Raw genomic sequence first — 23,511 nt, 5'->3', positions numbered from 1 at the left:
ACTCCCCCCCACCCAGTGAGAGGTGATCCTCCCAGTCAGAAGGGAGAAGGCTTGAGGCTTTTAAGTCCAGATGCAGTTTAAAAACAACACAGGATTTCAAATACCAGCTCCTTGGACTCCCAATTAGAATCACAATCACACAAATTATCCATCATACAGAATTTACCAGAACTTTATCGTAAATTTTATCTCGAACAGTGATGGCAACGTTTTCTAGGTCCTCTTCAGTGATATCCTCCACTGGCCGGAAAGAAGATATACGGTGACGCCGTCTGTACCCCTGGCACTTGCCCTGCAAAATGAGCCAAAGCAGAACCTGGCATGAGATGTTCTGACTGGTTAAAACACACCCTCAGAGTTCCAGCACCATTAATAACTGTGTCCCTCTCCCGTGTCCCTGGACTCCTTTTCGGAGCTGCCACCACAGTGCCAAGCCTCCTGGACGACAAGGTGATGGGACAATAAATGAGCCGGTCAGGTAAGTAAGTCTCCTGACCAAGAGTCACCAGCTGTGAACCCTGTGAGGACAGAGATGTGAACCACGAGGAACGACCCAACCTGCCAAGGGGAAGGATCGTTTCTTGCTCCAGACTGAAAGCTCTTAGAACGCCCCATTCCTACAACCGAAAGAGCTAGGAGGAATCACTGCCCTTTCCCACAGGCGAAACGCCACTGACAGGCCCTTCTTGCCCCCCTCGGGGATGAAGTGGAGGGTCCTAACGCGGGAGCAGCTCCTCTGCTCCGCTCAGGTTAAGGCTTCTCTCCAGCCTGCAGCCTAGACGGGGGCGGGGAGTCCTTCTGGGAGTGTGGTCCCGGGAACAGCAGCTCCACCTGGGAACCTGGGAGAAATGCCCGTTCTCAGCTGCTGCACACTATTGGCTCAGAGCTGCAGCACTGGCTGAGGCAGAGAATAAGCTGTTTAAGGTGCTCAGAAAGTACCCCGCTAATCGTCTTCCTTCTCCGGAAGCTGTAAAATTCTTCTGCAAATTTGGCAGCAGAGACGGTGAAGTTCTCCAGGGCAAACTTCTCGGGAGGCCGCGCACTCCGGGTCGGGTTAGTGCGTCGTGGGATCTGTCCCTCCGAGAAAGCCCGCCTCACGGTTCTCTTCTTCTGAAAGCCAAGAGACAGACATTTGCAACCGGGTGTAAAAGCCACCTAGCAGCAGGTTATGTCCATTAGTACTAGAATAATTATAAAGGAGTTCTACTTACAGAGGCTGAGCTCGGGGTTCGTACTGGGAAGAAATCAGGCATTGAGTTCAGTTCTGCCAATAACTGAGCAAGCTGAGGTTCAGAACAAAAGAAAGGACCTTCTGTCAATATTGCCATGCCTAGTTCATCTAACACCTTATCACAAGTCTTCAGTTTTGCCAACATTAAAAACTAGGACTAAAGTAGTTCATGTAAGATCTTAACAGTTGTTGTATTTTTAACCTCATATGTTAAACATTTTTAAAGTTTCTTTTGAGAGAGAGAGAGAGAGAGAGAGAACGAACACGCATGGAGGAAAGGCAAAGTATCCCAAGCAGGCTCTGCACTATTAGCACAGAGCCCAACACAGGGCTCAATGCCACAAACCTCAAGATCATAACCTGAGCCAAAATCAAGAGTCAGATGCTTAACTGAATGAGCCACCCAGACACCCCAAGATTTTTGTTTAATGTTTACTTTTTCTGAGAGAGGATATATGCAAATGAGGGGAGAGGGGTAGAGACAAAGGGAGAGAGAAAATCCCAAGGAGGCTCAGCACTGTCAGAGCCCAACGCAGGACTTGATCCTACGAATAGTGAAATCCTGACCTGAGGCAAAATCAAACATTAGATCCTCAACCGAGCCACCCAGGCGCCCCAAGATTTTTATCTCCAGAGGTGAGATACTGATACCACCCTTCATAGGAATAACATCTATGCCCATTCCTTATATACGAAAGCCTGACATGAAGAGGTGGTCCTTGGAATGATGAGATCAGGCATATGAGGTGAGAATCCTGGCACGGCCACTAATTCGTAGTGTGATCCTGGAACAGATCACTATGCACACCTAAACCAAGCTTCATCATGTTCAAAACAAAAGGCTCAACTAGGTTGTTCTGACATGTGTTTTAGAGCTCCAAGAAAACTACCTAAGTTGATTTCTCATCAATAATTAATGAAAAGATTCCCAAATAAACACCCAAGAATACGAAATAACAGCCAATGAACAATATTCTAATCAATTAAGGTTATTTATACAAATGTTTAGGCATCATTAAAAAATCATGAACATTTATTTTAAAGATGGAGAGAGCTGAAGTGCTAAAAATTTCCCTTGCTAATAAGCATAAATAGGTCTGAGGACAAATTTCACCCACAAGTAGGTTTTAGGTAATTTTTTTTAAAGTTTACTTATTATTGAGAGATAAAGACAGAACCTGAGCAAGAGAAGGGTAGCAAGAAAGGGAGACACAGAATTTGAAGCAGGCTCCAGGCTCTGAGCTGTCGGCACGAGCCCACTATGGGGCTCAAATCCATGAACCGTGAGATCACGACCTAAGCTGAAGTTGGACTTAACTGACTGAGCCACCCAGGTGCCCCTAGGCTTTATATTTTCTTAAATAACTTACTAGATGTATAAGATTGCATAACAGCATCATTATATTATGCTTTTCAAAAAGAAATTATAAATATACCAAAATGCTAACAGTGACTGAGTGGCAGAATTTTATTAATTCTGTATATGCAAAACTATGAAACAAACAAGTTACTGACCAAATACAGAAAAACCAAATGCACATAATAAATATTTTACCTTGTATCATAATTCATTCTAGTGAAGACGTGTTAACATGACTCAACACTGTTCCGTGTGTTTTAATACCTAGGCCTCTTTCATTCTCTCATACATCTTGAAACCCCCAGTGGTTCACCACAGAAGGATTTCTCATGAGAGCCACCTGCCTAACCTGTACCTTGCAACTCTTAAAGTGGGCTTCTCGACACTTTTTTTTTTTATCTTTAGTTTCTTTCTGCTGGGAACAAGCCAACTGTTCAGCCCTCTCCTCTCCAGTACCACTACATACTTAGAACTTGACTTCAACCGTAAGCAGCCCTAGTTCATGGCCCCAGGAACCAGGGCCAAAAACTTCCCTGGGAAGTCTCTTTCTGTTCCCAAGCCAGAGCTGATCAGGTATAAGCAGCTGGCATTCAGGAACAGAGAAAGGACACCTGATAGCCAGAGCACATTTCCCGACAGAAGCAGCAGCTGGGAGGGCAGTTCCGGGAGCCTCCATGGCCGCAGGGCAGGGTGCAGAGCCGGCTCCCAGACTGCCCGCCACAGGGCCTTACCATGGCTTTGTTCTCCTTGATGTTCATGGTCCTTTTCAGCAGAGCATCTGAGCTCTCCTGGCCCTCATCCCTGGTGTCATCCTCAGATTCAGAGATAGAATCTTCCCTTTCCTTCCCTTGTCTGCAGCTTCTCTTTCTTCCAAGAACTGCTTTTTTATTGTCCTGCAAGCGTGTGCTAGGAAATAGCGGCTCAGAAGACCTGTCATCTGATTTTTTTGCCAGTTTCTTGGTGGGGAATTGAAAGGCTACTCGAAGACCAATACTGCTTCTCCTCGGCCTGCTTCTTCTGGGTGTAGCCTTTTCTTCTTCATCCTCTTCTTCACTTGAAGACACCTTACCAGCATCGCTCAAATCGGACTCCACAAGCTGACAAAATGAAAGAGCAAAGATGATGTTTGGTAACAGACCTTCAAAAGCCCATTGTTTAAAACCACTCTGACATTAGAGAAAAAATGAGTAGAAGAAAGCTTCCCCTCCCTATTACGAGCTCTTCTGTCAAGTGCTCAGGTAGTCTGGTGATGAATATGGTCCAAGGGCAGGCTCTCCACCACTGCCAGGTGCCCTGGCCACACCCGCCAACTGACTGTTCCCTCCCAGCACAGGCTGGAAGCCATGCTTTCACAGAGGAGGCTCCTCCGCTGTGGAACATCTGGAAACCAAGTATCATGAGGCACAGCCAAAAAAAAAGGCTATGCCTGTCCTTAGAGTTACCTTCACACAGAAATGGGAGCGCTAAGAAACACGGACTATTCTGCCCTGAAGAGCAGGAACAGGACTCATGGGGAGAAGGGACAGGAGAGCTGACTTCACCTGAGCAAGGTAGCCCAGGAAAAGGCAGATGACTGGCCATGGGGGTTGGTGGCAGAGCCTCATCCCCAGGATATGACGGGCCCTCACTTCAAGGGATGTCCCCTCCCCTTTTCTGCAACCAGTAGAGCCACAGGGTGAAATCAAGGCAGACAGCTCTGCGGCTCGTTGGCAAACACCCGTCCCATCAGCTCAAGAAACTCTCGCCCCATAATTTCTGAGTCCACTTGATATAGACTTCTGGCATTAACAGGAAATTCAGTCTTACACACGAGGGCACAGTAAGAACAGAAGGCAATGGTGGGGTGATATTACCCAGGAGACAGCGGGTGACACCTCAGATGTGAGGGGACCCTTAGCAATGTCAGAGATGGGCTTGAATATGGAGATCCAGGAGGTGGCCTGGACACATGGCTGTATGACCTCCAAACACCCTGGCTAGTAATAGCCTATTACCGGAGAAAGTGGTCTCATCAGACCCCTACAGTGGGCAGGAGGTTGGGGAGGGAGGCAATGATACTTGTTTGCTCACTGAATTTTATGTATTTAAATGTTTATTTTGAAAGAGAAAGCATGAGCAGGGAAGGGGAGAGAGAGAAGGAGAGAGAATTCCAAGCAGGGCCCATACTATCAGCACAGAGCCCAATATGGGGCCTGACCTTGCAACTGAGAGATCATGACTGAGCCAAAATCAAGAGTCGGAATGTAACTGACAGAGCGACGCAGGCAACCCTGCTCACTGAAATTTAAAATAAAATTTGCAGGAGTGCTTGGGTGGCTCTGTCGATTACATTTCTGACTCTTGATGTGGGCTCAGGTCATGACCTCATGGTTTGTGGGTTTGAGCCCCACATTGGGCTCTGCGCTGACAGTCCAGAGCCTGCTGGAGTTTCTCTCTCTCTACTCCTCCACTGCTCACACTCTCTCTCAAAATAAGTAAACATTAAAAAAAGTAAAAAATAAATAAGTAAATAAAGTAAAATCTGCCAGTGGATCTTCCCGAAGCGGTGAGTTACATCAGTGAACAGAACATGTCACAATTCATACCCCAGATGTATGGCCTATGAAAAGAAAAAAGACTTTTGGGGTAGTTCACGTCCCAGTGCTAGAAACACAAATTCTTTGAATAACCTGACATCACTTAACTAAAAAATGAGAAGGAAAACAAGTCACTAAGAGTAGAGGATACCCATTAAGGTTTGGAAAGATCTTAGTGTCTTGCTGGCCAGAACACATCAACTGCCTTACAAGTAGCTTCTATACTGGAAGCCAAAGGAGGGCTTGGGGACTAGGCTGGCAGAGCTCTGTGTTGCTATTCCTGGTGGCTGGGAGGGTGAGGGGTGGGGGAGGCATCAACATCAAACAAGCCAGCCTACCATTAGGGCTTTCAGGCCTTAAGATCCCCCGGGAAAAGGTAAGGGGCAGAGCAAACCTAGTAGTTACAGCTTATTTAAGTTTCTACAGAATTTCCACACCAGATTCGGCTTCTTAGGAGCTTCTGAACGTGAAGAGGCTTTACCTCTATCCCTTATCTTCATACCCAAGAAGGAAATGGTGTACTGATTTGGGGGGATAAAGGTAGGCTCTTTTTCAGTTAATAGAAAACATTTTTATGTCTGAAAAAAACCCAAAGATAGTTCTTTAAGTTTCCTTTTTAAAAAAGATGTTGTGTTTATTTTTGAGAGAGAGAGAAAGTGTGTGTGTGTGTGTGTGTGTGTGTGTGAGAGAGAGAGAGAGAGAGAGAGAGAGAAACAGAGCAGGGGTGGGTGACAGAGAGAACGAGAGTCACAGAATCCAAGCTGTCAGCACACAGCCCAATGTGGGGCTCAAATTCACGGACTGTGAGATCATGACCTGAGCTGAAGCTGGACGCTTAACTGACTGAGCCACCCAGGTGCCCTCCAAAGGTTGTTCTTTAAAGGTATCCTGAGATTCAAACAACTGGCCTAAACATATGAAGTAAAGGAAAATTCAACAAGCCTCTTGAAGGTCAAGTGCTAAGAGATTTCCCTCAGGAATCTGACAAGCCCAGGTCATCTTTATCATTTAGAGAGCACGTCAGCATCCAAATAAGAATGCACACGTAAAACTCTAAGCTAAATTTTTGCCACATTAACTCCAAACCTAAGAAGATGACTTTGCACACAACAAGAAATGACTTTAAGGAAATTGCTACCTCCAGACCGACTGTCCTCTTTTCAGAGAAAAGATTTTCAAGAAAGTCTAAATATTATTTTGGAAGGGCGATAAGGGCACCTGAGGTTAAGTCTCCCCAAACCCCTAAAGTATCAAAGAAAGACAATTGGATTTTCTCTCAGAGAATAATGGGTTGGTGAACCAGGGATTAGTCTGAGAATAACAACTTTTATATTTTGTTAACTGACTTATAAACATGTGGGACGCCTGGGCGGCAGAGCTGGTTAAGCGGCTAACTCTTGATTTCGGCTCAGGTCATTATCTCTGCTTGTGAGCTCAAGCTCCACATCGGGCTCTTTGTTGATGGCATGGAGCCTGCTTGGTATTCTGTCTCTCCTTCTCTCTGCCCCTACCCCATGTGCTTGCTCTCTCTCTCTCCAAACAAATAAACTTTTAAAAAAATATGTAAGAAAACGTTCATTTGCAAAATGACTTCTTACAAGTAAAAATACAATCCAAAAACAAGACTGAGAATATTACAACCCACACTCCCTCATGTTGATAATTATTACCATTACTTCTGGGTTACTCTTTACACTCAGATCTTTCTGTGTAAATCCTTCAAATTCTTCCGTCTCTGAGTCAGTGTCCTCTATAAAAATTCTTCTTAGCTCTTCCGTGAAGTATTTAGAATGAAAACGCACTTCTTGCTAAATAAAAACACACACATGTCATAAAGGAAAAAGGAGAGAGATTACCAGGGGACTTGGGGACAATGAGAAGTTGTTTAATGGGTAGAGTTTCTGTTTGAGATGATGAGAACATTCTGGGTAATGGTGACAGCCACACAATACTGTGCACGTACTTAATGGCACTTAGCATCTTGCTGGCAAGAAACTAGGCACTTGCCTGCACTTAAAAAATGGTGAAATGGTAAATTTCACATTATGTACATTTTACAATAACACACATATACATACAGATTTGCCACAGCTTACGGATATTGAACTGAATAATCTGAAACAACTGAACAACTTGAAATAATAAAGCAACAGCGTAACTTCAAAAAGTCAGAACGGCCAGAGGCTCCTCAGAATGGCCAGAGGCTCCCTCAGCCTCTTGTGTGACTGGGGAGTGCTGATGGAATTCCGTTTCTCCCGCCAGGGCTGCCCATCAGGAAGGTCGGCTCCTCCCACAGAACCAAACACACATGGAAAGGAGCCATGAGCAGAAAGCCTGGCTCCATCCCACATGCTGGCTTTCCTTCCTAGCAGCCATCCAAATCCGTGTCCTGCAAGTCAGTGAGCATGCCTCCCTTCCAGAGACGGCGAGTTTCTCTGCAGGAAGGGGTCAGCGCCTTTCACACCCCTCCCCGCCCAATGCTGAGGAGGCTCTGTCTTTGCTCCATCACCACTCACTGCAAAGGGTGATGGGAGCACCAACCCTCCCACCCCCCCAGGAAAGCCTCTCCTGCAAGAGACATGAGGCCCACCACCATCGAGAGGTAGCAAGTGAGCAGAAGGAAAGATGCTCTAAGACTTTTAAAAAGGAAAGACGGACGCCTGGGTGGCTCAGTCAATTAAGCATCCGACATCGGCTCAGGTCATGATCTCACGGTTCGTGGGTTCAAGCCCTGCATCAGGCTCTGTGCTGACAGCTCAGAACCTGGAGCCTGTCTTCAGACTCTGTATCTCCCTTTTTCTCTGACCCTCCCCTGCTCATGCTGTCTCTATCAAGAATAAATAAAACATTAAAAAATTTTTTAAAAAAAAAGGAAAGACATTTTCCAATGACTTTTTCTGTCTTTAGAACCAATAAAAGGAAAAACACCAGGCTCTCTAAATGGCTATCTTGAAAGAAAAGAGGGAAAAGACAGACCTGCCATGCAGAAAGGGGACCCACAAATCAGCCTCCTCCAAGCTGGCAACCAGGGCTGAAGTCTATGTCCCCACTTGCTTCTGACGTCTCTTCCTCCCACACCCGATATAGCAATGACCCCTCATCACACCACATTTGGTTGGAGAATCTTTACCTCCCCCACTGCCTCTCTCTCTGACTTTAATTATATACTTCTTTGGATCAGATAATCTCTGGAGAAAAATAGATATAATAGATGAGTGGAAAAAATTTACAGGGGGATAGAGAAAGAAATCCCTATATCCAGCATTTTTTTAAAGCTTAAATGTCTCCTATGAATTATTATGGGTAATTGGAGTGAGTGTGCTTGGAGCTAAATTACTTTGTTCCTTTGTTGATAGCTGTGGTGCAGCTGCTTGAAAAAAAAAAAAAAAAAAAGCACAAACACAAAAGGGAAGTTTCTTTAAAGTGAAATTCAAATTGTGTTTAAGAAAGACCAAAGTCAACATTGCTACATACTGTGTGCAAGTTCACACAGCTACTCTAGGCTGGTTACCATGGATCAGGAACGTGTGGGATCGGGGTGGGGAAGCAACAGGCCTGGGTTTATTATTAAGGAAGAATGGGGCACTGTTGGCTCCCAAGGAAACCCACCGTGAACCCGCCATCTCCAAGGATAGACAATATCTGGCTCACAGAGCCCCGAGCTGGCCTCTGCAGGCTGTGTTAGGGCAGTGGGGTCTATGTGTGAATTTCATCATCTACCCATGGTCCCTGCCTCGGGTCCAGAGAAGAGGTCACATCCTGGAGCAAAAGTTCCAACTGTCTGGTCCTCTAGCTCTCTCTAGCCTTTGAGTTGGCCTCCCCCAGGGAATTGGTCAGCCTGAGAGAAATCAGTACCTTTGGTGACCAGTTCTAAGAGAGAAAACCAAGGTAGTCCTAAACCAAGGCCTCTGCTTTTCTTCTCCTTATTCCAGGAGATTTAAAAAATAAAAAATAAATTAAAAACAACTTTGTTAAGGGGAGTCTGTATAAAGCAAAATATAATATCCACTGCACAGTCTGGCTGCAATCCTGGTTACAAGCCTCACATAGCTCCTCATTCTGCAGCATGTGTGATCCTTCACAATCAATACCGGGCAATATATTCTGGACCTCGGTCACCTATATTCATCTACCTTGATCAGGAACATAAGGAAGTAACAGATGAAAAGAGGAGCTACCAGAGTGGTTTACATTTTTTATTCTGAAGCTCATGTGACACAAAGAAAAAGGCTGGAAAACGATGGTGGGATGAACCAGTTAGACCAGCACCCCATCTCCATTCCACCCAACGGGCGCTCACTCACCAATGGGTGCTGAACCCATGAAACATGAGGAAAGTAAGCAGTCCAAGCCAGGAACCAGGAAAGCTGGAAAGCATCGTTCAAACATTGCAGACGTTACAGTTTAGTGGGGGAGTGAGACAGATCCACAAGTAACCATGGTGAGGGGCAGAGTTATGAGGAAGATGCCAACATGCCCCACAGAAAGAAAGAAAACCCAGGAAAACTTCAGGAAGCAGCAGCATCTGAACCCAGTACCAAGAGCAGACCAGTGCGCAATGAGGGCGTCCATGTGGTTTTGGGTCTACGGCAGCACAGAGGAGAAGCAGAGAGAGGGGAGAGGCTGAGAAGTGATGCTCCTAGACTTGAAACATCCCAGCTGAAACACTTCTCAGATGTGGAGGCTCAGACAAGTCACGTCACTGTCCTGAGCTTCAGTGTGATCCCCTGTGAGACAGGGATACCACCACCACCCACACTGTCCCAGGGAGGTCCGTGAATTGAGTGCAATCTGTATGAAAAGCAAACAGTCACGGGCCATCTAAGGCACACTGGCGTCAGCCTCGGCAGGGGTGGGCAGGGGTGGGCAGGCTTGACGGCAGAGAAGTAGCAGCAGTCACAGTTTCAAAAGCAGCTGTTCTGGGTTTTTTGTTTTAAAGTTTGAGGAGAACCGACACACAATGTTACATCACCTCCTGATGTACAGTACTGTACATTGTGCTATGCTCATAAGTGCTGCTACCATCTGTCAACACATGCCTAGATTACAATTATCACTGACTGTATTCCCCAAGCTGTGCCTTTTATTCCCCTGACTTATTAGCTCCAAAACTGGAAGCCTACATCTCCTTCCCCACTTCACCCATTTTGCCCATCTCCCCAGTTCCCTCCCTGCTGGCAACCATCACTTTGTTCTCCGTATTTATAGGTCTGACTCTGCTTTTTATGTATTCATTTTAATTTTTAGGTTCCACGTGAGTGAAATCATCTGGTATTCGTCTTTCTCAGTCTCACTTATTTCACTTAGCGCGACACCCTCTAGATCCTTCCATGTTGCTGCAAATGGCAACAACCTCATCGTTTTTATGGCTGCATAACATTCCATCATACACATATTCAGCATCTTCCTTATCCATTCTTCTGATGGATACTTTGGCTGCTTCCCTGTCTCATCATCAGGAAAGTGCAAATCAAAAGCACAATGAGATATCACCTTACACTTGTCAGAATGGCTAAAATGAAAAAGACAAGAACTCTCAAGTGTTGGTGAGAATGTGGAACCCTCATGCACTGCTGCTGGGAATGCACACTGTTGCAGCCACTGTGGAAAACAGTATGGAGGGTTCTTAAAAATTAAAGACAGAAATACCCTATGATCCAGTAATTCCACTGCTGGGTATTTACCCAAAGAAAACAGAAACGCTAATGTGAAAGCTCCATGTTTACTGCAGCATTACTTACAATAGCCAAGATATGGAAGCTGCTTTGTTTTCTAACACCTACAGCGCTGCTGGGCTCCAGGCTCAGCCTGTCATGCACACCCCACACTGCTCAGATCCCCCCACGGTGGATCCACAGGCTCTACCTTCCCCCACTGCCTGACATGCTCAAATGGAGACAATGGGCTTCTGAATAAGGCCTGGATCAGGACCAGAGCTCAGTTCCGTAACTGAGGTCAAACTATGAGGATCATGGGAGCTGAAGAGGGGAGAAGAGGGAAGGGATGAGGGAGAGCGACATGGCAGAAGATCCAGACTCCTGCAAGGGAGTAGGGGAAATGGGAGAGGAGAAGGAGGGGGTAAGAACACGCAAGACAAGGATAAAAATGAAGACAAACGGACAACCAGGGGAGGGAAATTAGTGAGTATGACATCTCCCTTGATCAAGACTGGTCCAGCTGGCACTCAGATGTACATGTGGGGCTGGAGAGAGAAGGCGAGTCATCAAGAACTTGGATGTAATGGCTGAAAGCATTAGATCACGAAGAGAAAAGGTCTAGAGACAAATCTTGAAGAACATCCACATATGGGACTGGGAAATAGAAGAGATGGCCATGAAGAATGAACAACATGAGAGAGAGGAAGAGACCATGGGGAGTGGAAGCAGGTGGTTGGTGGTTCAAATGCTGCAGAGACATCAGGAAAGTGAGGATCACAGAGCCCAGGGGGGTCACCGAATCCGAGAAAGACCAGCTCCCACAGAGGCCAGAACCCACACCGGCAGCCACGCGATGAAGCAGGCACCGCCCCCACGTAATTAACGCTTCTCCTCCTGTACCTGCCCAGCTGAAGCAAGCAAGGTGGGTTTAATTTACTGCCTTTTCAGAGAGGCTACTGTCCAGGGAGGATGAGGAATTCTGAGAGCCAGTGAACAAAGACTATGCCATAGAAGGCTATTTTGACTGGCCACGCTACTGCTAAGGCACAATATAAACCTCCAGGAATCTAACCCTCAGAGAAATGTAACTTGCGTTTGCCAGATCAAAGTAATCAAAGAATAACGTTCTCCCTAGCACTTCCAGGAGCGAGGTGCAGAAAGAACCATGCCGCAGAAGCACAGGAACACAACTGGCTCACCGTTATCACATGCTCCTGCACTGCAGTGTGGACTGTCGCGATGTGGACCCAGCCCTGCCCTGCCAGTCATGTGGGAGCACTCAGAACACAGCCTCGACACAGGCTGCAGCCCCAAGGTTGCAAAGAAAATGGATCAGATCATGGGAGGCCCCTTTTATTAACAAATTACTGTACAGGGAAAGGGCTTTCAGTACAGTGATGTAGGTACACTCACTGGTTCTTGAAATATGAAGGCATAATGCTTAAAAAATGTTTGACAATCAACTGCGATCACCAGTCTCAGACCACACTCCAACGAAAGAATATCCAAACCAGGATCCAGGCTTCCAGGAGACCACACCTGTCAGGAAAGGAAGCATCGGTACCTGTTTCCCTGACTCCAGTGAGTCAAAACTATCACAGCTCTCCTCTGATGACAGGGTTTCCATGGGAACATCATCTTGGAAGCCGACAAACTCTTCATCATCACTGGGGGCGTTAAAGATGTCAGCCACTTCTTTAGGGATCTGTTTTGGATTCAAAAAAGAAGAAGGATAAAGCCAGGGGCCGCTTTGACTTAGGGAAATTTTCTAGAGAGGAGCAGAAATTAGCATCTCCTAGCTCTATCAATCTGCCATGGTCACCCAGAACACCCCAGTAACTCTGAGCAAAATGTGCTTCAGCTGATACCTCATGGCAACAAAACAAGAGGGAATTTTCAAATTCTAGAGATCTATCCCATCTTACAGAGAATGTCAAGGCCATAGCTAGATATATGCCATTTTTGATCTCTTCACAAAAATTAAGGAAACCATCAGTGGTTTCTGAGAAACCACAATCGATATTCCTCCTACAGTGGATCTGTCTTTGAATGTCATCCATGTAAATAAAAAACATTCCATAAGATAGTTACTAATCTCCTCTTTTCTCCATTTCCACCTAGAGCGCTGTAATTTTTCTTTTCTTTGTTATCTAATTCAGACATGAAAATTCATACAATGAAGCAAGCAGCCTTGCTCCTTTTCTATATTCTCAATAAAGTAGTTCTAGAATTAATCCCAAGAGAATTTAAACAGTATTATCCACAATTATTCCAAGAAAGAATGTAGCACACTTGATCTAACAAGTATGTATCTGCTGAGAGTTCACGTTCATTATGCTGACTACCTATGTTTTCCCAACTTGTTATTCTGAAAAAGTTCAAAGCCCTAGAAAGGTGAAGGAATAGTACAAACATCTGTATATTCTTCACCTGGAGCCCCATTTGTCACTGTGTTTACCTTGTTTCTCTTTCAACAAACATCAGGTGGAACCATAAGCATTAGCTAGTATTTCACTGTTTTTGACCTAGAAAAACATTTAGTGTGAGCCAACTTAATCCATTTATATTCAAAGTAAATTGCAAAAATCATACAAATTCACCCTAAAATACTTTAGCATACAATTCTGGAGAATAACAACATTCTCCTATACAGCCACAAAACTACAATCATATCTAAGTAATTAACATTAATTCCATAGTATCATTTATTACAAGTTCATATTTAAATATCTATGACTGTTCCCAAAATGTCTTTAGTAACTTTGGGGGGACAAAGGAGATCCATTCAAGCAGATATCATGCACTATTTTTTTATGACATTGATTTTTGTTGCTTTTTATAACACTGACATTTAATAGCCTAAGACAACTGCCTTGTAGAATGTCATACATTCTGAGCTTATATGATTGATTCCTGATACATTTAAGTTAAATATTGTTGACAACAATTCTACACAGATGACATGCACTTCTCAATGCAACGCATAAAGAGGCACAAAAATATCAGATTATCCCCCATTAATCAGTAGTGTTTTTTTTAACATAATTATGAAAATTTCCCTACATATTCTTAAGTAGGTAGAACTTTATAAGGAACTCACACATGGACTCCCTAGCAATTATTTGCTCATGGCTCAACTTGTTTCATTGGTATCTCTACTCAAATGCCCTTCCAAATCATTTTGAAGCAACTGCAGACACACTATCATTTCACCCTGTATCATCTGCAAATACAGCCTGTGTTCTCAGTTCTGTTAACCTGTTTTTGTAACTCACAGTCCATGTGTATCATGATTTGAATAAAGTCCAAACATTGGTCAACAGGTTTCACAGGTCTTTTCTCAGGTGTCCTTTTCTCCTTTGACAACTTAGTTTTGAACAAACTGGGTCATTTGATTATAGAGTTTTCAAGAGTCTGGAAGGTTAAAGTTTCTGTCTATCTGTTGCCGCTGCAGGATGGCATTTACCAGCCTCCTCTGCCCCTATGGGTTTCCTGTGATTTGGTAGCTGAAGTTATAAGCCCAGGCAGATTCAAGTTTACTTCTTTCTGGGAAGGCCATGACAACTTTGTAGGAATTGCTGCTGCTTTACTCAGAAAGCACAGAATGTCTGGCTGTCTCGGTCTCTAGTGCTGATGCTCTCTGACCAACAAGGTGGACACGCCAGATTTCTCCTGAGCAAAAACACATTTTTCCCTTTTTACTAATTAAGAAATAAGTAGGTGACATTTGACAGTCTGTGAATATCCTTCCCCCATCCCCCACCCCCGTAACAATACGCTCAGTAGTTTCAGCATCCCCGATAACTCTTACGTGAATCCATTACTACACACTAGGGGTTGCAAAATGGTCATTTCCAAATTCAATTCGTTCTTTATATACTAGCTGGCATTCTTCTAGAATGCAATATTCTCTCCCTCTCTGTCTTGCTGTGTCCCCTGTTTCCCCTTCTCTCCCTCCCATGTAGATTCATTGAATTTTTTTTTATTCAGTGTGTTTTAATCCATTATTGTCACCATTCTTTCTGATGCTAAAATTGTCCTAAATTTGGCCACTGGGGGAGGTCCTTCAAGTGAGTTTCTATGCCCTTTTGACACAACTCTAATAGTCAGTGGGCACCCCTTTCCTTTCTGGCACAACTGTGCTAAGTTAGCCTTATACTTTACCTGCCCCAGACCTCGGATCAGCCTTTGCTCCAAGGCACACTGGCATTTAGACATCAGATCTGAGGGGCGCCTGGGTGGCTCAGTTGGTTAAGCGTCCGACTTCGGCTCAGGTCATGATCTCACAGTTTGTGGGTTCCAGCCCCGCATCAGTCTCTGTGCTGACAGCTCAGAGCCTGGAGCCTGTCTTCGGATTCTGTATCTCTCTCTCTCTCTGACCCTCCCCTGCTCGCACTGTCTCTCTCTGACTCTCAAAAATAAATAAAAAACATAAAAAAAGAAATTTAAAAAAAAGAAATCAGATCTGAGAACTTGGTGTGCTCCTTGCTAGTTAAGTATCATTGCTTCTAGGCTCTTTGCCTGGACAGAATAAGGACATTTTAAGTATCTTAAATCAAACGTTCATAATGACACCTTGAACTCAAATCCAATATGGTAGGATTCTTCCTCACCTCTCTCAGCAACCGCACTAGAATTTCCCATCCCCCACAATGAAACCGCCAACTCTCAGGGCACCTGGCTGGCTCAGTCAGTTAAGCATCTGACTTTTAATTTTGGCTCGGGTCTGGATTTGCAAGTTCGAGCCCTGTGCAGAGCCTGCTCAGGATTCTCTCTCTCTGCCCCTCCTTTGCTCACACTCTCATTGTCTCTATCAAAAATAAATATTTAAAAAATTGTATTTCAAAAAAACCTCCAACCCTCAGTATTTCTCATATATGTTCCCATGTGCTTTATCTACAGTACATACAAAATAGTTTCAAACTTATACCACCAACACCACTACCAACAATAACCACCACCAGCAATCAAGGTCAAGATTTCTTTGCAGTCCTACGTATCCCTGGCATACACTCTCACTACATACTAGACCCCTGCCCAGATAGCCTGGCAATCACTGTACCTGAGGATGCAAATGACTTCACCTGTACCTCCCATTTCTTAATATTAAAGAGATGTCCTCAAGGCTTCAGATTTTAATACAATAATTTGCACTGCTACAAGACATTCTTATGTGAAACTGGCACTTAGAATTATTACGACAATAACTTTGTCCGTGTAGAACCCTGAAATGGTCTCGGGCTCTCCAGATCCCACTTGGCCGCACTAGCACCTACAGAGTTTTATATTCAAAAGTCACTTCAATTCTTTCAATTTGTTTCTGTGCATTACTTTTACAGTCAGGTTCATTTAAGAAATTACTAATCTCTAATCTTATTTTTATCATGATTTTAATGCTTCTTGTTTAAAAAATGATTAGCAAGTCAATGGTTCAACCATAGGAAGCTTCAACATTTAGTTTATGGAGAACACAAATCCAAAAATTGAATGTGCCAAGGTTACTGGTGTTAGAGGATTAATACAAATACTTTCCCACCATTGAATGAAATCACCCTTTGGGGCAAACAGGCAGACACAGAAATAGAGTTCTAGAAACAACAGCAAAAAAAACAAAAACAAAATCATTCCACATTTATGCGGAGAAGCTCCTCACAAAGCCGGACATGGTTCTTGGGAGAAAAATTACAACTTTTCTTAAGGAGGTAAATTTAACAGTATTTGGCATTCTTATTTTTCTTTTCAAAGATACTTTTGTTGTTAAGCCATCACAGCCAATATGCCAAGAAAACACTTGTAACTGGAGAAACATAGATAATACTTTAAAAGTGTAATGTGTTAGATTTTACTTAACAGCCCTCGGGGTTCAGTCCCGAAAGTGGCAGTGAGGGGCTGTGACTGGTTCCAGTTGTCTTCCTTTTGACTTATCACCATTCTACAAATCAGCTCCGCTGGCCCAGAGGCCTGTTTTGTCGTTGTTAAGTTTACTTATTTTGAGACAGAGAGTGGGGGAGGGGAGGGGAGAAATGGGGAGAGAGAATCCCAAGCAGGCTCCATGCTCAACACAGAGCCCAGTGTGGGACTAGATCCCAGGGACCACCAGATCATGACTTGGGCCAAAACTACGAGTCAGATGCTTAACCGAGTAAGCCACCCAGGCACCTCAGAAGCATGTTCTAACATAAAAGGTGAAAGAAGGAAGTGCACCCCACGCAATGATTTAACAGAAGCATCTCCAAGGAATGGAAAGGCTGGCAATACTAATAAATCACTTCCGGCCACAAGGGCAGCAGCCCATGGCTGCAAATCCTGTGTCTGCCCAACTCCTCCCTCTTCATCTAAGACTTCTGCATCTGCTCCAGAGGTGCCATTAGGGGGGCGGTAATTGCCAATTAGGAACAAAAGGAAAGAACACGCTTTTTCAAAAAAGCAAACACCAGTAGGCATTCTTGGGGCATTAAGGGCTCTGTTTCTTGCTGCCTAACTTCAAAAGGCACAAACAGTTTCAGTCACGAGCTCCAGGATTTAGCAAAAATCTTCGTAAGACATTCAAGTGTCTTCAATACAAAACACTATTTAACAGATGTGACAAAGAAATCAAGGTTTCTATGCAACGCACCTGATAAAAGATTCATGGGGACATCCTTCTAACGTGTGACCAAGTGCAGCAATGTAACACAACATCAGACCCAAGGATCTGTCATTTCTCTGTGCAGTTCAGCAGCGATCCACTGACTGACAGGGATGTGGTGCACCCGGCACTCTCGGCAATGCCAAATGGTGAGGCTGCTTTGGAAAAACAACTTGGCAGCTTCTCACCAAGTGAAAGTCTTACCACGTGATACAGCATTCCTGCTCCTAGGTGTTTACCCAAATGAGATGAAAACGTATGTTTGCAAAGAACTTGCAATGAGCAATTTTATTCCCAAGCCCAGAACCAATCCAAATCAGCTAGGGAGTGGATAAACAAAACAGGGGACAGGCATCCCCCAGAATACTGGCAGCAGTAAAAAAGATTAAGTTACTGATAGACACAATAGGGATAAAGCTCAACCGCATTAGGCCTGGTGAAAAAGGCTACATATTGTCTGATTCCACTCACATGACATTTTGGAAATGGCAAAACTCTGGAAACAGAACACAGATCAATGGTTGCCTGAGGCTAGAGGTCAGAGGAAATTTTTGAGAGGTGATAAAATCAATTGTGATAGTGACTACAGAAAAACCTCACAGGACTGAACAATAAAAAGGATTTATTTTACTGTATAGAATGTAAGCCTTAGTCAGAAAAAGGAAGAAAATTATTTAGAAACAGTGTGAACATACAGATTTCCTAGAAGTGGATCCTAGCACACAGAATTAAGATTTGATAAGAAAAACACCACAAATCAATAGGGAAAGAGATGATGTCATTCAATGATGCTGGCAAAACTGCCCGTCTGAGGAGAGTAACACAGTCCATTTTGCTTCTCTCCTGATATTATAAATCAGAAGACTGAAAAGTTAAAAGGTAAAAAAACCACAAAGGAGAATATATTTAAGGTGAACATGCAGCTGGCCTCTGAATGGGGGAGACTTCAGCACGAATGTTAAGCGTATCAAAATGGAAAAGAGTTGGGGCGCCTGGGTAGCTCTGTCTGTTGAGCGTCCAACTCTTGATTTCAGCTCAGGTCTTGATCCCGGGATCACAGGATGGAGGCCCACGTTGGGCTCTGCGCTTAGCACAGAGCCTACTTGGGATTCTTGCTCTCCCTCTGCCCCTCTCTCCTGCTTGCATGCTCTCTCTCTCTTTAAACAAAAAATATAAAAATTAATTTTTAAAACCTGGAAAAGAGTAGGATCATGGACCACTTAAACAGTTTTAAACTTCAAAAAAGAAAAAAAAATTTGGAAAGAAGTTGGGAGAAAAGATGTGCCACAAACAGACAAATTACTAATGTTACTGAAAAGCTCGTGCTAAATGAAATGTCCCAAGAGTCACACAGATAAATAGGTAGAACCAACAAAGTTCACTAAAAAGGGAACACAGAAGAGACTAAGAACATATTTTAAAAGTCTTCAACTTCCCTGAGTAATGAAAGCAACAGAAATTAAGACAAGTGTCCTTCTTAACCAGCAGCTGTATCATTTAAGGGCACCCTCGACGATGGGGAGGATGCGCCTGGACAAACACCCTCCTACAGAACTATGGACAGAACAAATGGGCTTCAGGTTTCAAAACAGAAATTTGGTCATACACATTAAAACAGGGTTAGGTTTTTTTTTTTTTTTTAAAGTATACACAGTGAAATTCAAAAACTCCCAGAAAATACAGTTAAACTCAGAGTGATGGGGGTATATAAACTATTAAGAGCTAAGAGGATTGTAAAGTCAAGGATTACCAGAGTATGACGAGATCTCATCCATCAGCTGGCGGACCTCCCCTCATTTCAAAAAGCAGCAAAGCTCAGCGTACTCACTGAAGGCACATAGCTTGTTAATAACCCCTAACAAAAGACATTCTAGGCAAATGCAATTTTTCAATAAAATACCTACATAATAGTTAGTATTCAGTATTTAATGCAATCAAAGATCTGAACTTAATAGGACATCAAAAGCATGAGCACCAGAAGAAAAAAACTGGTAAAACTGGATGTCATCAAAACTAAAAACCTCCATTTATCAAAGGACATTATTAAGAAAGTGAAAGGCAACCTACGGAATGGGATAATACCTACAAATCATGTAAGCAATAAGGACCTAGCACTGAGAATACATAAAAATCTCCTACAATGCAGCATCAAAAACCATCCAGTCAAAAAAACGTGTGGGGTGCCTGGGTGGCTCAGTCAGTTAAGCATCCGACTTCAGCCCAGGTCACAATCTCATGGTTTGTGAGTTTGAGCCTCAAGTCATGCTCTGCGCAGAGGCTGCTTGGGGTTCTCTCTCACCTTCTCTGCCCCTCGCCCACTCATACTCTCTTTCAAAATAAATAAACTTAAAGAGACAAAGACAAAGAGAATATTGAAAGCCGCCAGAGAAAAGCAACTCATTACATACAAGGAATTCTCAATAAGATAATCAGCTGACTTGGAGGCAAGAAGACAGTGGGATGATCTTTTTAAAGCACTGAAAGAAAAAACTGTCAACTAAGAACTCTGTATCTGGCACAACTGTCCTTCAAAAGTAGGGAGAAATTAAGACATTACCAAATAAACAAAAGCTGAGGGAGTTCATTAGTACCAGACCTGCCTAACAAGAAAGCCTAAAGGGAGATGAAATGAAAGGACACTAGAGAGTAACTCAAAGCTATATGAAATACAAAATTTTCAAGTAAAATATAAATGCTGGTATTAATGTAAATTCAGTCTGTAAACCCACTTTTTCTTTTCTACAGTATAAAAATGCACCTACTAATCTATGTTAGTGGTGCACAAAGCATCAAGATGTAATCGGTGATATTGATAACAACTGCAGAGCTGGGCAGAGCTGCACAGAAGTAGAGTTTTTGTATGCCACTGACAAATTGGTATCAATCAAATTAGATTTTAATTATAGAATGTTATATGTAACCCCCATGCTAAATACAGAGGAAAAAATATCTACTGAATACACACAAAAGGAAATGAAAGGAAAATCAAAACATGCCATTACAAAGAAATCAACAAACACAAAGGTAGGCAGTCATGAGGAAACAAGGATCAAAAAAGCTATTAAAAAAAAAAAAAAGGAAAGCAAAAGAAAACAAAATGGCACAAGTCCTTCCCTATAAGTTACCACTTTAAAATGCAAACAGATTGGGGCACCTGGGTGGCTCAACTGGTTACGCGTACAACTCTTTGATTTCGGCTCAGGTCATGATTTCATGATTCGTGGGTTCAAACCCAGCACTGAACTCTGTTGACTGTGTGAGTGTGTCTGGGATTCTCTCTCTTGCCCTCTCTCTGCCTCTCTCCTGCTTGCTCTCTAAGTAAACTTGCTAAAAATGTAAAAAGAAAAAAAATGCTAACAGATTAAACTCTACAATCAAAAGACACAGAAAGGCAGAAAGAATTTTAAAAAACTAGTATCCAACTATACACTGTCTATAAGAGACTCACTTCATATCTAAAAAGACATTTAGGCTGAAAAGTGAAAGGACAAACAAGATATTCAATGCCAAGAGTAACCCAAAGAGAGATGTAATGACTATACTAATATCAGACAAAATAGATATTAAGTCAAAAAGTATTACAAGGGCATTCCATATTGATAAAAAGGTCAATTTACCAACAAGCTGTAACAATTAAAAATATATATGCACAAAACTTCAGAGCTCCAAACCATATGAAGCAAATGCTGCAGAAATGAAATGAGAGAGAGTTCTACAATAATAGTTGGAGACTTCAATACCTCAGTTTCAATAATGGATAGAATAAGACAGAAGATCAATAAGAAAACAGAGGAATTGAGCAGTACTATAAACCAATTCAAGCTAACAAACATATATAAAACACTCCAACCAACAGAGTAGAATATACATTTTCCTACAAACTGTCTTTGTGGATCAGAATGGAATAGAACTAGAAATCAGTAACAGAAGGAAGACCAGAACTCACAAATATGTGAAAATTAAACACCATGCCCTTAAATAACCAATGAGTTACTCCAAAAGAAGAAACAATCACACTGGAAGTTAGAAAACACTTTCAAACAAGTGAAAATGAAAACAAAACATACCAAACCTTACCGCCAGCGGAGAAAGCAATGCTAAATAAAAGGGAAATTTAAAGCTGTTAACACTTATGTTAAAAAAGGTCTCAAACCAACAAACAAGTATTACACACCATAAAAGGAACTAGAAAAAGTATAGCAAACTAAACCCAAAGATAAGAGAAGGCAGGAAATAATAAAGATTACAGCAGATATAGAGAATAGAAAACCAACAGAGAAACAGCCACAGAATCAAGTTGGTGTTCTGAAAATATCTAAATTGACCAGCTTTTAGCCAGACTGATGATGAAAAAAAAATACAAATAACTGAAATAAAGTGAGGTTATTACTACCAATTTTACAGAAATAAAAAGGATAATGAAAGTGTACTAAGACCAAGTGAATGCCAACAAACTGGGCTAGCTGGATGAAATGGACAGACTCCCAGAAACACACAATCTTCCAAGACTGATTCACGAAAAGAAAATCTGAATAGACTTCTAACTACTAAGGATTTGAATTAGTAATCAAAAGTCCCCCAACGATGTAAATCCCATGACCCAGATGGCTTCACTGGTGAATTCTTTTTATCTTTTAAATAAGAATTAACACCAACGCTTCTCAAACTCTTCCAAAAAATTAAAGAGAGCACTTCTTTACTCATTCCATGAGGCCAGTAGTACTCTGACACCAAAGCCAAGGACCCTACAAGAAAAGTACAGAGCCATATCCCTTGTGAATATCGATGCAAAAATCCTCAACAAAATACTAGCAAGCCTAATCCAGTAGCATAGTTAAAAAAAAAAAAAAAAAGGATCACATAAGATGACCAAGTGAGACATAGTTCTGGTGTGCAAGATGGTTCAACATATAAAAACCAGCCAATGTAATACACTACTTTAACATAATAAAACAAAACATATGATCATGTCCACAGATGCAGGCAAAGCATGTGACATAATTCAACACCCTTTCATGGTAAAACCAAACCAAACCAATAATCAACAAAGAATGGAAGGAAACTTCAACATAATAAAGGTCATATGTGGAAAAACAGGTAACATCATACTCAGTGGTGAAAAACTGAAAGCTTTCCCTAAGATCACCAAGACAAGGATGTCCACTTTCACTACTTCTATTCAACACAGTATGTGAAGCTCTAGCCAGAGCAATTATACAAGAAATAAAATTGGAAAGGAAGCAGTAAAATTATGTTCACAGGTGACATGATCACATATACGGAAAGGCCTAAAGATTCCATTAAACCCGTGTGCACTAATTAGCTAATTCAGTAACACTGCAGGGTACAAAATCAACACATAAAAATCAGTTGCATTTCTACACACTAACACTGAACAATCAGAAAAGGAAATTAAATAATAATTCCATTTACCACAGCATCATTTACCACTTAGAATTAATTGAGGCAACAGGTGGAAGACTACACTGAAAACTGAAAAACATCACAGAGAAAAATTAAAGAAGGCAAAAACAGGAGAAAAAACATCACACATTCAGGGACTGCAACATTTAACATTGTGAAGATGACAATACTACCCAAAACTATCTATGGACCCAATGCAGTTCTATCAAATCCCAGCAATATTTTTTTTTTTTTTGCAGAAGGAGAAAGCCCTTCCTAAAACTCATGTGGAATCTCAAGGGACTCAGAATAACCAAAACAAGTCTTTAAAAAGAAGAACCAGGGGCACCTGACTGGCTCCATCACCAGAGTAAAAGACTCTTGATCTCAAGTGTTGTAAATTAGAGCCCCACATTAGGTATAGAGATTACTTAAAATCTTTAAAAAATGCATACATACATACATACATACATACAAAAATAGAACCATGTTGGAGGATTCACACTTACTGATTTCAGTACTTATTACAAAGCTACAGTTATCCAAACAGTGTGGTCTTAGCATAAAGACAGACATGTAGACCAGTGCAAAAGAACACTGAGCCCGGAAATAAACCTTCACATATATGGTGGTCAAATGACTTTTGACAAGGTACC

The 23,511-nt window shown here is 42.5% G+C and overlaps 1 protein-coding gene across 2 annotated transcripts in view; it reads right to left on the bottom strand.

Moving 5' to 3' along the window:
• Positions 1-23,511, bottom strand: part of CDCA7L (cell division cycle associated 7 like) — a 38,320-nt gene that overhangs the window by 3,707 nt on the left and 11,102 nt on the right. The window contains exons 2-7 of one of the 2 annotated variants that reach the window (XM_039238853.1): positions 12,389-12,529; positions 6,838-6,975; positions 3,323-3,688; positions 1,212-1,283; positions 940-1,107; positions 167-292 (exon numbers count right to left, since the gene is read on the bottom strand). In XM_039238853.1, the coding sequence (XP_039094784.1) occupies positions 167-292; positions 940-1,107; positions 1,212-1,283; positions 3,323-3,688; positions 6,838-6,975; positions 12,389-12,529 (1,011 nt within the window). Of the gene's footprint in view, positions 1-166; positions 293-939; positions 1,111-1,211; positions 1,284-3,322; positions 3,689-6,837; positions 6,976-12,388; positions 12,530-23,511 lie in introns of both variants that reach the window. The other variant, XM_039238852.1, reaches the window with a different exon arrangement.

This window comes from Hyaena hyaena, unplaced genomic scaffold, assembly GCF_003009895.1.
Source record: "Hyaena hyaena isolate Hyena2069 unplaced genomic scaffold, ASM300989v1 scaffold_149, whole genome shotgun sequence".
Lineage (NCBI taxonomy): Eukaryota > Metazoa > Chordata > Mammalia > Carnivora > Hyaenidae > Hyaena > Hyaena hyaena.
Note: the sequence above shows the minus strand (reverse complement) of the source record. Positions and strands in the feature narration are given on the sequence as shown.